The sequence below is a fragment of the Aspergillus steynii genome (assembly GCF_002849105.1).
Source record: "Aspergillus steynii IBT 23096 chromosome Unknown P170scaffold_10, whole genome shotgun sequence".
Classification (NCBI taxonomy): Eukaryota; Fungi; Ascomycota; class Eurotiomycetes; order Eurotiales; family Aspergillaceae; genus Aspergillus; species Aspergillus steynii.
Window position 1 is genome coordinate 1,461,364 of NW_020194407.1, and position 14,714 is coordinate 1,476,077.

At 54.5% G+C, this 14,714-nt stretch overlaps 9 protein-coding genes across 9 annotated transcripts; 5 read left to right on the forward strand and 4 right to left on the reverse strand.

Moving 5' to 3' along the window:
- Positions 1-293: 293 nt before the first annotated feature.
- On the forward strand, positions 294-1,492 carry P170DRAFT_394179 (DUF5315 domain-containing protein; the record flags this gene model as incomplete). Its single annotated transcript, XM_024846050.1, has 1 exon — positions 294-1,492. The coding sequence occupies one exon, from the start codon at positions 294-296 to the stop codon at positions 1,047-1,049; it is 756 nt and encodes a 251-aa protein (XP_024699311.1). The 3' UTR covers positions 1,050-1,492.
- Positions 1,493-1,570: 78 nt separating this feature from the next.
- Positions 1,571-2,019, reverse strand: P170DRAFT_480954 (MICOS complex subunit Mic12 family protein; the record flags this gene model as incomplete). Its single annotated transcript, XM_024853827.1, has 2 exons — positions 1,571-1,921; positions 1,999-2,019. The coding sequence occupies 2 exons, from the start codon at positions 2,017-2,019 to the stop codon at positions 1,571-1,573; spliced, it is 372 nt and encodes a 123-aa protein (XP_024699312.1).
- A 332-nt stretch (positions 2,020-2,351) lies between these two features.
- On the forward strand, positions 2,352-3,728 carry P170DRAFT_441457 (mitochondrial 54S ribosomal protein bL17m). Its single transcript, XM_024850315.1, has 2 exons — positions 2,352-2,784; positions 2,963-3,728. Exons 1-2 carry the CDS (start codon positions 2,569-2,571, stop codon positions 3,320-3,322), a joined length of 576 nt encoding a protein of 191 aa, XP_024699313.1. The 5' UTR covers positions 2,352-2,568; the 3' UTR covers positions 3,323-3,728.
- Positions 3,729-4,067: 339 nt separating this feature from the next.
- P170DRAFT_67958 (putative R3H domain protein) lies at positions 4,068-6,936 on the reverse strand. Its single transcript, XM_024855335.1, has 4 exons — positions 6,631-6,936; positions 5,773-6,560; positions 5,567-5,707; positions 4,068-5,510 (listed from the first exon to the last, which is right to left on the reverse strand). Exons 1-4 carry the CDS (start codon positions 6,679-6,681, stop codon positions 4,160-4,162), a joined length of 2,331 nt encoding a protein of 776 aa, XP_024699314.1. The 5' UTR covers positions 6,682-6,936; the 3' UTR covers positions 4,068-4,159.
- A 555-nt stretch (positions 6,937-7,491) lies between these two features.
- On the forward strand, positions 7,492-8,772 carry P170DRAFT_441460 (uncharacterized protein). The gene is made up of 3 exons (XM_024850316.1): positions 7,492-7,632; positions 7,688-7,823; positions 7,882-8,772. The coding sequence occupies exons 1-3, from the start codon at positions 7,548-7,550 to the stop codon at positions 8,576-8,578; spliced, it is 918 nt and encodes a 305-aa protein (XP_024699315.1). The 5' UTR covers positions 7,492-7,547; the 3' UTR covers positions 8,579-8,772.
- A 180-nt stretch (positions 8,773-8,952) lies between these two features.
- On the reverse strand, positions 8,953-9,555 carry P170DRAFT_431003 (CCDC12/cwf18 family protein; the record flags this gene model as incomplete). Its single annotated transcript, XM_024847998.1, has 1 exon — positions 8,953-9,555. One exon carries the CDS (start codon positions 9,553-9,555, stop codon positions 8,953-8,955), a length of 603 nt encoding a protein of 200 aa, XP_024699316.1.
- Positions 9,556-10,254: 699 nt separating this feature from the next.
- On the forward strand, positions 10,255-12,279 carry P170DRAFT_368752 (pentatricopeptide repeat protein; the record flags this gene model as incomplete). The annotated part of the gene is made up of 1 exon (XM_024844877.1): positions 10,255-12,279. One exon carries the CDS (start codon positions 10,255-10,257, stop codon positions 12,277-12,279), a length of 2,025 nt encoding a protein of 674 aa, XP_024699317.1.
- Positions 12,280-12,438: 159 nt separating this feature from the next.
- P170DRAFT_418554 (protein kish) lies at positions 12,439-13,205 on the reverse strand. The gene is made up of 4 exons (XM_024847224.1): positions 13,130-13,205; positions 12,944-13,053; positions 12,796-12,877; positions 12,439-12,713 (listed from the first exon to the last, which is right to left on the reverse strand). The coding sequence occupies exons 1-4, from the start codon at positions 13,130-13,132 to the stop codon at positions 12,690-12,692; spliced, it is 219 nt and encodes a 72-aa protein (XP_024699318.1). The 5' UTR covers positions 13,133-13,205; the 3' UTR covers positions 12,439-12,689.
- Positions 13,206-13,242: 37 nt separating this feature from the next.
- P170DRAFT_394189 (putative transcription initiation factor TFIID subunit 13) lies at positions 13,243-14,330 on the forward strand. Its single transcript, XM_024846051.1, has 2 exons — positions 13,243-13,599; positions 13,674-14,330. Exons 1-2 carry the CDS (start codon positions 13,254-13,256, stop codon positions 14,120-14,122), a joined length of 795 nt encoding a protein of 264 aa, XP_024699319.1. The 5' UTR covers positions 13,243-13,253; the 3' UTR covers positions 14,123-14,330.
- The last annotated feature ends 384 nt before the right edge of the window (positions 14,331-14,714 follow it).

Consider the following 14,714-nt stretch of genomic DNA (forward strand, 5'->3'; position numbering starts at 1 on the left):
GATATAGATTCGCCAAAAGGCCTGATGGGGATGGTTGTCGAAAGTCGAAGGTCGAAAGGTTCCTTCACGGCCGGCGACTCGCTAAAGTCGGGGCGAAAATGGTTCAGCTGTGCGCCCCGTGCCCCTAAGCGAGCATCGGAGGAACGTCGGTCCGCCGCCGATAAGATAAGCCGTTATCGCCGGTGCTGCCTGACAGACCAGGCACCAATGAACTACTGACTTACTCCGGACTCCGGACGCCGTCACTCCTCGCCGCCCCGTTCAACTCCCTCGCCAGTTCAACCTCCCTCGCCATGGACGCCGCTCCGCGCATGGAGCACGTCCGGCGCGTTAGCACCCAGCGTCTCCCCCCCCCCGCTCTCTTTCAAGGCCCGCCCTCTCACAATGCGTCCAATCTGTCTCTCGCCCCCCCGGTGCCGGCCGTGTCTTCTCCAGGAACCAGCCAGCCGCCGCCCCTACAGCGCAATCGCTCATCGCGGCAGCCCGGCGCCCTCGAACCGCCCGGCTCGCTGTCCCCATTCGTCTCACGTAGACCGTCCAAAGGCGAGGCGGATCGCTCCGATGCCATCTGGCAGGAGATGCAGAATGCCCTGTCGGAAGTCGAGCTGAGCGCCGTCACCAGCGAATACGTCTTCGGGGAGAAACACTCCGAAGCCCTGGAAGATCTGCGGACCAAGCAGCTGAAGCTTGCGCAGGCCTGGGCTCGCAGCGAGGCGGATGACGAAGGGGCCGAGAACAAGGGGAAACCCCCGTCCGGACCGAAGGGTTCGCGCAATCCCGCGACGACGGGTGAGCCGGTCGTGCCCGATGATGCGTCCCATCGGAACCTGGACGAAGAAACCGAAAAGGACCTCATTCTTGCGCGCGAGAGACGGGAGGCGAATGATCGGTATTTTGATCGCGTGAATAGCGGAGTGTTGGACGTGGTGGCCAAGCTAGAAGAAGTTGCGCAGGCCATGCGTGTGGTGGAGAGAGAAAGCAGAGACATCTGGAGTGACAACGAAACGGACAGTGTAACGATGTCGACGCAGTCAACTCACTCTGGCTGAGGGGCCGGTATACATGTTCAAGACGGGTATTTGAACCCACACCCAGACCTACAATAAATCGTCGTCCGGACCCGAGCGGATCGCAGCGCAATTTGGACTGCCAATTGGCCGACGATATTGCTCAAGACTCACTGGTATAATCTGTGGACAAGAACATGCCGCTTACGCTCTCGCAGCGCAAGATTGTCCACACCGCGATTTTTCCAGCACGCCGAAATCTTGACAAAACCACGCGAGTTCGCAATGACGAAGAACAACCGTTGCTAGCGCTCGAGCATACTTATGAATGCCCTACACAAGGGTAACTATATTCAGTACAGCCCGGTGAAACGGCTATGCGTAATGGACAGACTAGGAGGGCAAAGACAGACTGAAGGACCAACTTGTAGTAATAGCATCCAGCATCAATTAGGAGAATGCAAGGGTATCAAAATTCCAGCTGTGCGCCATAATCACACAACACCACATGAGTATATACGTAAACAGATCAAAGAACGACACAAAAACAGAGCATCCCCATCTCACTCTCTCTTTACAAGTCGCACCACGCTTTTCCATCCTTCCACAGCGGTGGCCCGCGCGTCTTCCCACCGGCTCTGATGCGCCTTCTGGGCCAACGTCTGGACCTCCTTGTTCCACCGATGCTTTAAGAGATCTTTCAACTCCGGTTTTGACGACTCCGGGCTCGTCTCCTTGTCGGGCTTGGGAAGAGTCTTCGGGGCCAGGCGCCGGTCATATGCACCTATCGGGGAGGCTAGCTGGTTCAGGATCTGGACCTGCTCGCGGATGACATCGCGCTGGTCCAGCCGATTTGACCGATGGACTTGGATCGAGAGGTATAGAGCGGTGGTGGTCAACGCGAAGCCGCTGAACTATTTTCCGCGTTAGAATGCATCGAACCAAGGCGTACCGTACAACACGGGATGGGGTAGAGGGAGTCAGAACTTACGAATCCCGCGAAGAAACCCATTCTGATCGCAGCAAAGTAGAGTTGACAGGGATCAACGAATGGTACCTTGCGCCTGCGGCCAGACAGGTGGGGGGAGAACGATCTCGCCCTTCCGCGGATGGGAAGGATTCCAGGGGAGGGACAAGCAGAGCGAGGATTTCAAGAGACCGAGAGGCTAAAGCACACCGGAATGAAGAATTGGACTTTTCATCAAGGCAAGAAGAAGCGCAAAGGAGAGAGAACGCAGAGCGCAGAAAGCAGGAAGAAGTTCGACTGCTCGGGACTGCCGCTTCCAGCACTCCGATTGGCTGCGGGCGGAAACGTCGAATCTTCAATTTCCACTCCGTCAACTTCTCGTACTTCACTTATCATCGCCGAAATCAACGTCTGCCCTCCGCCCTCCCTCCGGTCTTCTCTCAACTTGCTGTCCGGATCTTCACCCACGGGACTCGATCAGCTTCACTGATTGGCGGCATTGGCATCCCTGTCCCCCGGACTGGACCCCTCGCAACACACCCAAAAAACTACTTCCGATTCCCGAGTTAAAAGAACCATCGAATCACCCTCGCCATGGCCGGAGGTGGAGGCAATTTCCGTCATCTTGGCCGCAAGTCGTCACATCGACAGGCCCTGCTCCGCAACCTCGTCACGTCCCTGATCGAACATGAGTCCATCACCACGACATGGCCCAAGGCCAAAGAGGCCCAGCGACTGGCCGAGAAACTGATCACTCTGGGCAAGAAGAACACCGAGTCCAGCCGGAGACGCGCCCTGTCTATTTTCTATGTACGTGTGAACACCAGGTTCAATCGTTCGGGGGCGTGGTTTTCGTCTTTCGATCTTTCTCAATCTCTCCCCCATCTGGCGGTTGGGGAAAATTATCCCATATATACATACAAACAAACACAACTCCCCTATGTCCACTCAGTCTACATATAACTAACGCTCGAAACTCCCAAACCAGAACCCCCACCAGATGCTCCCCAAACTCTTCGGCTCGCTGCGCGAACGCTACGCCGAACGCCCCGGCGGCTACACCCGGGTATTGCGCGTCGAGCCCAAGAAGGACGACCAGGCGCCCAGCGCCATCCTGGAACTGGTCGACGGACCCAAGGACATGCGCTTCGCTATGACAGCCCGTACGATCGCCCGACAACGGTCGCAGGGTCTCGAGACCCTCAACGAGTTGACCGCCATGAACGTGCGCAAGGTGACGCGGTACCGAAAGGAGGGCGTCGAGGACCTGGAACGGGAGATTGGTCAGTTAGGGCTCGATGAGAAGAAGGGGCCCAAGCCTGGTAAGAGTGCTGGGGAGAAGCAATAAAAAGCAAAAACAAGAGAAGGAATGCTCGTGTGTGTGTGATTAAAGGTGGCATGCACGTCTAACGGGCTTCTCCTGGGGTGGAATCTTAGGATTGCTTCTCTGCCGATGGGCGCGGCGGAGGCGAGAGAGTTATCATGGCCAGTCCAGGGTTTCCGTCTCGGGTCTCTTTTGCCGGGCGTCCTTGTATCTATTTATCCCTTTGTCTTTTCTGTCCGGTTCTCTGCTTAGTTTACTGCCTGTTCGACTGTCATGATCCGTGTAATTCTAGCTGTCTTGGTGGGCAGATTGCCAGCCTTTTTGCCCTGCGAATTGGGGTCGGGGGTTCTCTTCTTATTCATACTGTCACTACTTTCATATCTCAGATCTCGCTAGAGGAAATCGACGCTCTAATTCGAAACACTAAAGAGGCTCTTGATTTTGAGATTCCTTGAAGTCTTGTGTATCTTAGCAACCAGTATCTGCAATCCTAACGTCCGGCAAAATCTAAGCAAACATGATAATATCAGGTGGAAAAACCACACCAGCCCGTCTCCAGCAAACGACGTCCGTAGCAAAGCTGGAGCAAACCTGCATTCCACTGGTCGTCACGTTCATCGTGTCAATCGGTGGTTCAACCGGCTTGACATCTCACCATTTGCAGTTCTACCTACCGGGAATAGAAATGCCAGATCGAATAAGATCCTTGTAATGATCAAACATGTAATACAGTCCGACTCTCTCTCCCCCTCACTCGCTCTTCTTCTGTTTTTTTTTTTTTTTTTAAAAAAAATTTTTTTTGTCTTTTGCTCTTTTTTTCTTTCTTCTCTAACCCTAGAGAAGATACGAAACGACGAGGCGTTAGTTAGCTCGCGGGAGAGCTGTGCCTCCGGAAACGACAAGTGGGCCATTATTCGGATTCGGGATATTGTTGTTGGGGTACGAATGAGTTGTGCCACCTCCTGCCCGATGCTTCAGGTCAAAGTCAGATGGAACTTCGGATGGTGGCGGCTTAGGGGGAAGATGAGACGGTGTTCCCCATTTTGCGATCGAATCCCGACCCCCCAAGACTGCTGCTGCTTGGGGAGAGACACCAGCCTGCATGGTAGCATACGAGTTGATGCCATTCTGGTTACCCTTGCTCGGATGGCGAGCCAAGGGGGCCCCGCCCGGAACAAAGGAGCGTGTCTGGGGGTTGAAAGACGGGCGTGTGAAACTGCCGGGCAAAGGATGCGCCCCCGAAGGATTCTGTACTCCCGGGTTCATCGGCTGCCCCGGGTACTGTGTGTAGGGGTAGGAGGTCGGGTTGATGGGCTGCGACGAGTAGTTTTGCCAGGGAACAGGCGGGTGATTCCGATGTGCTGATTGTTGGTACCCTCCGTGGTAAGGCGAAGAAGACCAGGCCGATGGAGTCTGCTGGAACTGTGGGGCACCTGCCATGGGATAGTTGTTCATGGCTGAGGACGGCTTGGCCGCCGCCATCGCCGGTGATTGATTGATGGCGGCATATCCAGAGTAGGGGGATTGCTGAGGCACGGCTCCGTTTTGCCACGGACCACTGGCAGCCATTTGTGGAGACGTGGGCATTGGGTATTGAGGCATGGGGTTCATAGGAGCAGAAAACATGCTACCGTTCTGACCACTGTGCACATATCCCATCCCCGGCGGAGACACGCCGGGGCCTACCATGCAGGGCTGGTTGGGAAACGACGGATCATTCATAGCCACGTTGTACGGGAGCGCTCCTTGAGCATAGTGCATCCCGGGGTAGTAGGCGTTGAACTGGGAACGGACCTCGAAGCTGTCATCGTGGGGGGTCTTCTGTCTCTGCGTCTTCTTGCGTCCACTCGTTGAACTCGATCGCGACATGTTGGTGCCTTGGTCACCACCCGCGTTGTCGGAGGATTTCGAGTCCGGGAAATCGCGGAAGATTCTCTCCCTGACTTCATGATATTTAGCCTCTCGTTCCTCCCGGGTCAAAATCATGCGGTCCTTGGCCGGTGTTGCTCCGGCCGAAGAGCTGCCACGCTCTCCGTCGTTTCCACTGTCCCCAGCCTCCGATCCATTTTTGGAAAGGAAGCCCGAGCTCGCCGCCGTACTCCCTTCCGCCGAAGGCCGTTCACTATCGGTGCGGCGCATGATCTTCATGGCAGGCATGGCCGGAGGTGGTGTGCTGTTAGTAGCAGCGTGCAAAGCAGAGAGGGGAGTAGGCCTATGGAAGGTTAGTCTTTGGGTACGACAGGATGTGGTTATGAGAGATCCACTCACAGTCGACAGAAAGGGGTTCTATGCAGTCGGACGGACGTCACGTTGTTATCCACAAAGTGAGTCAGGTGGTAATAATCCCCTAGCTTATGCGCGAGAAGTCGGCCAAAGGCATTAGAAGGCGGTAATTCCAAAGATTGATCCCTTCAACAATAGAACGTTAGATGGTTTTGTGAAACGCATGTACTGGTCAGCAGGCGTGGACTCACGTGGACTTCTCAATGAAACTTCGCACTTTATCTTCCAGTTGCAAGATCAAAAGACGGTCCTTCGGAGACTTCATTGCCTCCAGCAGCTTCTCGTCCGGATCTAGAGGGAATGGATGCATGGGGATAGGTTGACCTCCCGAGAAAGCATCGGGGTTGGACACAACATAATTGTTAGACACGGAGTCGGGCATGACAGCACCGTTGGTTCGCTGACCACCATCGTAGCCAGGGCCCATGTTTTGCAGCGTTGCCCGGGCTCTCTGTAAGTCCCTAAATCCCCGAGCACCGGCTTCGGACCCGGTCAGCGAGTTGGGTGCACCCGAGGCGACCCCCGAGAGGCTTTCCTCCTCATCAACAGCCTGAACGCTGGCACTATCGTCAGGTCGCAAGGAGTCTTTCTCATCCATGGCAAAGGTGGTGACCGATGCCATGCTCTTGGAATCAAAACTGGTCTGTTTCGTTGAGGAATTCGATAGGTGTGTACGATCGTCTTCGAAAGAAGCTTCCCGTTTCAGAGTCCCGGGGTCTCGGCCTTCAGAAAAGTCGAGGCTCTCTTGCCCTTTCTTCCCCATAATGTGCACCTCGTGCATTGCCCGTGATAGACTTTCGACGTTTCGATCGACAGGATTGGTCTCCCCTGGGACCGGGTTCGAGCTCTCCTGGCTCGGAAGGGCATCTTTCGGGCCCTGTGATTCGGAACATGCCGGTTCCTCGGCTGACTGTATACCATTCTTTTCATCAGATGCGAGGTAATCTTCCGGATGTGATGGTGGGAGCATAGCAGCGATCTTATGCGCAAGTCAGAAGGATGGAACCATCATCTACGTTGCGATAGGCGATCCGTGCAAGCAAACATACCTTGGCAAAAGAAAGGCGGTTGTCGCCGCTTGAAGGCCCTTGTGATGACATGGCTGGGTCGAAACTTTCCCCCCTCTCTTCACGAATGATCAGGATGCACCTATTGGCTCTTCTTCTGTTGATGTGAGGACTGGATAGGTAAGGATGGATTCCAAGAATGGGCAGAAATCCGACGAGAGATGTTGCACGGTTGAAATTGGCCGAATGCGAGTTTTCACAAGAACAAAACCGAGATTCGAAGCGATAAAATGCCACTCAATAATCCCACTTCACACAAGCCCAAAAAGAGAGACGACATATCTTTGAAAAACGTAATTCGCCATAGGGAAAGTCGCTCGGAGTCAGGACCAGTGGGGACACGATGAGCCGCGCGCTGGAGGCAATCGGATAGAAATAAACCCCAGTAGATGGCGGACAGAGGTTCCAAAAGATCAGAGGGCACAAGTGACTGGTCTAAGACGATGGTCAGACACGACGGATCATTGGGGGGGTTCTCATCGTTCGACTTGGGGTGGATTTGCTCACGGAGGGAAGATCGGGATTCCCCTCCTACTCGGAAAACCAAAGGAGGCCGTCCCCGCCGGACTGAAAGCAATCAAAGGGACCAGGCAGCTCAGCGTTCACCAAAGCCGCGATGTGGTTGGCGGTCGAGAGGATCGATGGAGGTGGTTATCTTTTTTTTTTCTCCGGTGGTTCAGATCGTTTGGGCTGTGAAGGAAGGAATGTCTGGTCGTGGGCGGTGAGCCGCGCGCTTAAGCCAGTCGACCCGACCCACTCGTCTGGCCTGGACAGCCGCGATCCATGCGAATCGTTGCGACGAGGATTGCTTCGAGTTGGTTCCAGAGTCGGATTCATCGAACTGTTCAGCGACCGCCTCCGTAAGACAGCGTATATACCTCCGTCCTGATCCGTGGCACATGAATCGGTATCGCAACGCCCCGGGCGCCCGAGGCCCGTCCAAGGCAACCCCCAGCACGCTGTGTCAAAAATGCTTAAAACGAGATATGTTCTTTGCCCTCTGGTCGTCCGTCTGCTCTGAAGCTGACCTCCTCAGTACGGCACTATAGCTATGAATGCTCGGTGACGGCGCAGGACCGACCCTATACCTCCCGTCCGTCGCGTACGCAGCAACTATTGAACCCCAAGCTCAGGCCGCAACTGTCCACAGAAGTTCCCAACGATCTTTTGCGCACGTAAGTCACGGCGTCTGGTCTCGCTCAAACTGGCCCAAAATGTCTGACCGATCTATAGGAAAGGCGTCGCCGATGATATCTTGGCCAAACGCGAAGAAGATCGTGGCCGAAAGAGAGACCTGGATGAATTTGATCCCCTTGATGCCCCGGGACAGAGCTCGAAAAGAGCTCGATCGGTATCATCGCATTCCACAAACTCCGTGTCGACGATATCTACCAGTCGCTCGCGCTCGGAGTCTCCCCCTCGTCGCTCCGGCTACACTGCACGGAGTGGCCGCGATCGGACGAGATCGGTGTCCTCACACTCTAGGCCAAGAAAGAGGAGATACAGCGACTCGTCAGGATACACGGGCTCTTCGCCCTCGCGGGAAGGGGCACGTTCTCGGTCGCGCGACTGGCCTGATGATAGGAACACTCGGCGGAGACATCGCGAGTCTAGCCCTGTCCACCGTGGTCGAGCAGTGAACGTCTCGCGCGATGGCGAACGCAGAGAAAGAAGTCGCAGTCGCAGTGTGGACCAAAGTCGGATCGCCCGAAGCCGACGGTCCATCACCCCGGCAGAATTAGACAACGACCATAGGACGTCCAAAGGATATCCACGAGATCACCAAGATCGGCGCGAGGGCACCCGGGGTCGCTTCAGCCAGGCGCATGACAAACGAAGTGGGCGCGACCAAGGTCAAGCCCCAAGAGAGCGGAGTCTCAGTCCTTACAGCAAGCGTCTGGCTCTGACACAGGCCATGAACATATCTTGACGGAACTCTGTTTCTGTCTTGGAAAGCAAACAAAGGAAGCCTGAGAAGAGAGAGGGGGGAGGGAGAGAGAGAATGAAGGGGAAAAGGTGGAGAGAACAATGAGACTCGACGATTCTTCTTGCATTTACTTGTGAAATCCAGGAAGCAACTTGGAGTACAACTATAGACATGACCACCCTGTATTATACCAATTGAAAGGAAAATGTATTGATATCGATGTTCATAAATTATAACCATGCGAAACCCCCTCAACGCCTTGTGTGGATGTATGTCCCAGATTCCAACTGTGAGCGCCTCAAAGCAAGATAGCAAACAATGAGACCAAATAACAACACTTTCCGTACACTTCCCCTTGGGTATCAAATCCAGGCCATTCAGTCGTCTCTGTCCCTCTCGTCCTCCTCCCTCTCACGCATATGGATTCCCTCCACCAGCACCTCCCCCTCGATCCCCACCTCTTCGCCCTGCTTATCACTGTTGATATCCTTGCTCTTGGCCTTGGCCGCACGTTGCGCGTTCTCTATCCGTTGACGAACAAGCCTGGCGATTGCATTTTGCGTTCTCACGTCGAGAACGTTCATCTTTTCGTCCAAATCCCGTTTCAGATCCCAATTGGGTTTTTTGGGTTGCAGCTTGAATAGATCAATGGGCTGGTCTGCTTCTTCGTCCTTCTTGGCCTGCTCCGCTGTGGCCGTTGCGATCTCGGCGGCCTGGGCTTCCAAGTTAGCCTGGCCGTCTAATGGGTTCTGGTCGAATCCCAGCTTCGGGCCCCGAGTCTCCGCGTCGTAGTTCCGCCCCGAGAGATATCTGGTCGAAACGTCGTGTTCATCATCCTCCATGGCTTCCTCCCTGGTGTGGTTTTCGTCTTCTGTCGGAGCTTCTGGTTCGGGCTGCTTTCGTTTGAGCGAGGCCAGCTTCGCAAGGCGAGCTTTGCGCTCGGTCGCCGCCGCGTCAAGAGAGGCATGGTGGGACGCCATACTGGCGGGAGGAGGTCTGAGGGATAAAAACGCCGGAAATGCGAGTTCAGCGAGAAATCGGAGTCGAGTCTTGCAGGGAGTGTCGAAGAGAGTCCTGCAGGGAAGAATGATGCTTCTTCTGAATTTCTCGGGAACCGGCGCTGCGCCACACCGCGGGAGCATCAGCCACAGACAAGCCGGGCGGAACAAAACTCGGGGATTCCTGGCGGACTAAAAGTTTCCCTTCCGCCATCTCTCGCTGTCTCCCTCTCGCCCTCGCCCTCACCCTCCGCCTGCTGCCTGCGCCTGACCGCCGTATTCTCGTGTCTTTCGATTCTAATGGATATGACCACGAAATCCTGAATGTCACTTTGTCCGTACTACCTTCTGCGTTCCCGCGTCAACGCCGGACTGCCCTATGTTCCGCGACATCAACCACGCATAGGACATCTGCGCCATGTGAAGAGAAATCCTTTCTCGGCAAGGCTCTTCGCCAGTGAAGGGTCGGATTCCGATATCGTGTTTATGGGCGATCTGGAGTTGCACGGCGAAGACGATCCTCGGTGTGCGGGCGCACTCCGCTCCCAGCGAAACCGTTATCACACGGAAGAGCCTCCTAGCCCACCCAAATGGTCATCACCAGATGTGAATACCCGCCCTAATTATACCTCAGTGTTCGACATCAAGCATGGCCGTGGCATTCAACATGATGGGGTGTCTATGGTTTACGGCCATCTGGGGGACGCCGAAACATTGAGAGTCATTGAGCCAAAACATATCGAACTGGAAAACAAAATCAGAGGGAAGACTTTGTTCCGCGACAAGTTCGAGTTCCGTTACTGGGTCGACAACTTTTCGGAGATTGTCGCAATCAAAGGCGGAAAAAAGAACACCGAGGACGTTGCTGCGCCATGGGCGAACTTGGATCACGCGGACCGAGAACTCTATGAGAAACTCTCGGTGGAGGGTCAGAAAGGCTTTCGTCCTGTTTGGGAGAGTCTGCCGAAGGCTGAGAAGTCAGATCACTGGCCACACTTGTCCTTATATCTGCTGCACACCGCGCCCGATTTAGCCTGGGAGTTTCTATATGTTACTTGCCAGAGTGAGGATCGGCCGGTGCTCAAAAAGGTATTCAAATATCTCGACTTCCTCTCCAAGCACTATTCCTCAAAAATAAGGAATCAGCCGCTCCGCGGTATCTCGTTCGACGATATGGTCAAAGTCTGCTTGGATCCCGAGTTCTGGCCCGTCGTTTACGGGCCTCAGAGAGCCATGCGACTCTATATTTGTCGAGCGACAGAGGAAGAACTACGACGTGCTTATGCCCTCGTCCTCGAACGCGAAACCAATGTGAAACCCGGGACCTGGCTCTGTTTCTTGAATCGGTTCCTGCACTATGGCGATAGCGAAACTGCGCTGGAGGCACTCTCACGGCTGCCAGAAAGGGACCTCCAGGGGCGTACCGAGCATGAGGAGGGAGTTCGGTTCCACTGCGCCAAGCTCCTGAAGCAGGACTTTGTGCGTGACGAGGCAGATGGGCGTAACTTCGTCATTCTTCCGAGGCTCCTTAAGATGGGGATACGGCCTTCTATGGAGATGATGAACATCGTTCTCCATAACGCTTTCAAGACGGGCGACTCACAATTGGGGCATGACGTGTTCAAGTATATGAAAACCCAAAACATGTCGGACGAGTACACCTACATAACCCTCCTTCGGGATGCCGTGGCCCGTCGGGACAGCGACCGCGTGCGAGAGCTGAGTGATGAGATACAGCTCCGTCCTGACCTGTCCCAAAGCCCGTATATCACCAGTAAACTCATGCATGCTCATTACATTTTCATAGTGAAGCCCTCGGTGAAGAATCCCGACGCCGTCCCCAGCGTGGTGTTTCATTCCCTGCTGGACATGTATAACAGACTTTTCGACCTGCAGCCGCTAAGAGATCTCGCCATTCTCCCACCGCAATATGTGCCGGCGGTGCCGGGCGCAAACAATCCTCCTCCGGCTGTCGCCCTGTTTCTTATAGTGTCGGCTTACATTCGGTGTCAGACAAAAATATCTATTGTGCACCGCGTGCAAACCAAATTCAGGTCCCTCGTCTGGGAGGGACACCCTACCATCGCTCCGATGGGGGCCACAGATCATATCTACAACGAATTCCTGGCCTTTTTCCGACGCCACCCACTTGGGCTGCGACCAGCCGTGCGACTAGTGGAGGACATGCAGCAAACATGGGAGGAATTCGAAAGGCGCCCACGCGACGGCGCCCCTGACAAGTCGGCCATTACCCCTGCCAAGCCAACCATCTGGACCTGGAACATTCTGCTCTCTACATTTGTCTTCAAGAGACAGCCCTATGCCGTGGAAAGAGTGCTGAAAATGATGGCCAAGTACGGCGTTCAGTTCGACTCGGTTACGTGGAACACTCTCCTCGGCAACCATGTCGCAAAGCAGGACATCAAAGCGGCTGCTCGAATCATGAAATCCATGGAGGAGGACGGCGTTGCATTCGATCGGCATACCATGAAAACCGTTGGTTACTTCCGGGATCCCGAGAGACTATGGAGGGCTGTCAGGGCGCTGGATAAAGAACCCGAACTCGCTGTCGATCAGGTCAGCCTCGACTGGCAGGACTCCCCGACGGCAAAGGCCAAGGTGCTGCATGACGAGGCAGACGAGGACGAGGACGAGGACGACAAGTTACTTGAGAAAGGCCTGCAACGTCTGATTAAAAAAGCCTGACCATCCCCGGCCTGCCTCCCATTCCGTTTTCGACTCGAGATACCCTTTCCCTCTGCTGTTCTTTTCCCTTCCCCTGCGTCCAGCCTCCCCCGTTTCTCTTTTGGCGTTTGGAGCATGTGTTTGAAATAATCTAGCGGTTGGCCAAGGGGAGGAAATATTCGGTCTTCCAAAACCTGGATGCACTTATGATTCTGCGCTGTATAAAACGTCACCCTTTTATGTACAATACGAGATAGAATAATGGAAAGAGAAAAAAGATTCAGATTCAACTCCTGGCCACGGAACGTGATGCTCAACCCGACACGAAGACTAGTAACGCCGATTGCCTGGTAAGAAAGACCATGCCATCTTGAAGTCATAATAGGGGGAATATGGATAAGAACGAGAAAGGGTTGATAGATAGATAGATCTCAGCCACCAAGGAAGATGGACACCTGCAACAAGCATATTCGTTAGACCAAGTCTCCTGAAAAGTCCCCCTCACAGATTGCTGGGACGAATCCCGGGTCTACTTACAGCCATCAAGACGCAGCAGATGCTGACGTATGGACTTAGTCGTTCCCCGACTCGAGCGCATTTCCAGAATATCCCGAAGAAGCTGTATCCTCCGTTAGCTCCAAGTCTGTTTTCCTCAACGCGGACACTGAATAGTCGATCGACATACCCATGACGATTGCGATCCATGAATCCGGGCAGCATGGCATGGACATAGGTGCTCGTACAGATGATGAGCAGGATGACCAGCAGGAGGGACTGGAAGTTGAAGAGAGCCGACTATATCCAACGCCGTCAGTCACAGTGGAGCTCTCTGACCGGGGCCGCCAGAAGATTTTTCTTCTCTCTCACTTACCATGGTGCTTTACTGGGATCGAGACCTCTCAAGAAAGTGATTGTCAAGATTCACGGAGCTCTCACACGGTCTCCCACATCCACGACGCAGAGACCAGCTTTCCGTCTTGCGCCGCCCTTCTGCCATGACGCCGCCTCACCGCCTTCCCGTCGGCCGCTCCGCCGTGCAGCGCCCTCTCCAGAAGAATCCATCGCCGGCTTCACCTCGTCTCCCCAGTTCGGGCCATGTGTCGAGTCAGCTTGCCCCTCCCTGGCCGTTCAATCCCCAAGATACTGCCCTAATCCGCGCCGGCTATCGTCCCGCTTTCAACCCCACCACTACTGCCACTCCCGAGCAGTCGCATACCGTCGAGAACGACAACCAAGACCCTCCGAACCAGGGGAAGAAGAAGAAGAAGAACCCGCCCAAGATGGCCGAACCCAGAGCTCGCGCCGCCCGTCACAAGGGCCAGATGAACTTTTCGTCTGAGCGTGAGTCTTCGCTTTATCCCCTCCCCTCTGCCGGAGAAAGTCGTCATCATGTACTAATCGGGCATTCTATATAGTCCGCCTCCTCCTTCTCGCCTACGGTGATCCCAGTCCCCACCCGTCCTTCCCCTCCGAGCCTCTGCCCGAGACTGTCCGCGTCCTGGACGAGATCGTCACCGACTTCATCCTGGAAATGTGCCACGGCGCCGCTCAATATGCCAGCTACTCCCGCCGCCAGAAGATCAAGGTCGATGACTTCCGCTTTGCGCTGCGTCGCGACCCCAACAAGCTGGGTCGTGTGCAGGAGCTGCTGCGCATGGAGCGCGAGCTGAAGGAGGCGCGGAAGGCGTTCGATCAGAATGACGATCAGGTGGGAAATCTGAAGGACGCGGGTAAGAAGGGCCTGGAGGAGTTGGGGGAGGGTGCGGATGGTAAGAAGAGTAAGGGGAAAGGCAAGAGAGGCGCCAGACGGGACTCCGATGCCACGGAGGATACTGCGCCGAAGAAGAGAAAGGTTGCGGGATGAATGATTTCTTCGGTCTCGGTCTCTTCAGTGCTGCATTTGTTTTTCTTTTTCTCTTTTCTAGGAGCAGGCGTTCTCGGATGATTGGACATGATGGGCTTTTTGTAACATGGAAATACCACTATCTGCATGGCAGGGCGTTGAGAGCATGAATTCAATAGATTGACACATTCGAAATACTTCAATTCAATGGACAGGATCAATGGATTTTATTCTAAGGTGACAAAGTAAAACTTCATGTATTTCCATTCATCATGATAGATATTCCGCTGCCGGAAATGCGACGTCGTAATCATCTCGAATCTACACCACATCAAAGCAACTTGGATAGGATTCTCCCTCCAAAAAAACACAGAAGGGTCCCAGACCCGCATCGTCGTCCAGTGTCTTTATTCCCTGTTCCCATCTCTCTCCTTTTGAACGATCCCCATCACTCTGAACAAGGCCAGATTCATCGTGACTCCCATACGCCGTGCTCTTTCTTTTTATGTTTGCTTTAGAGTCCTGGTCCGGTTCCTTCAAGGATGATGATGCTGCTCCAAAGACCCAGGATAGAGGGCGAAACGGAAAGGAAAAGGTGGCAGCAGAAAGTGAC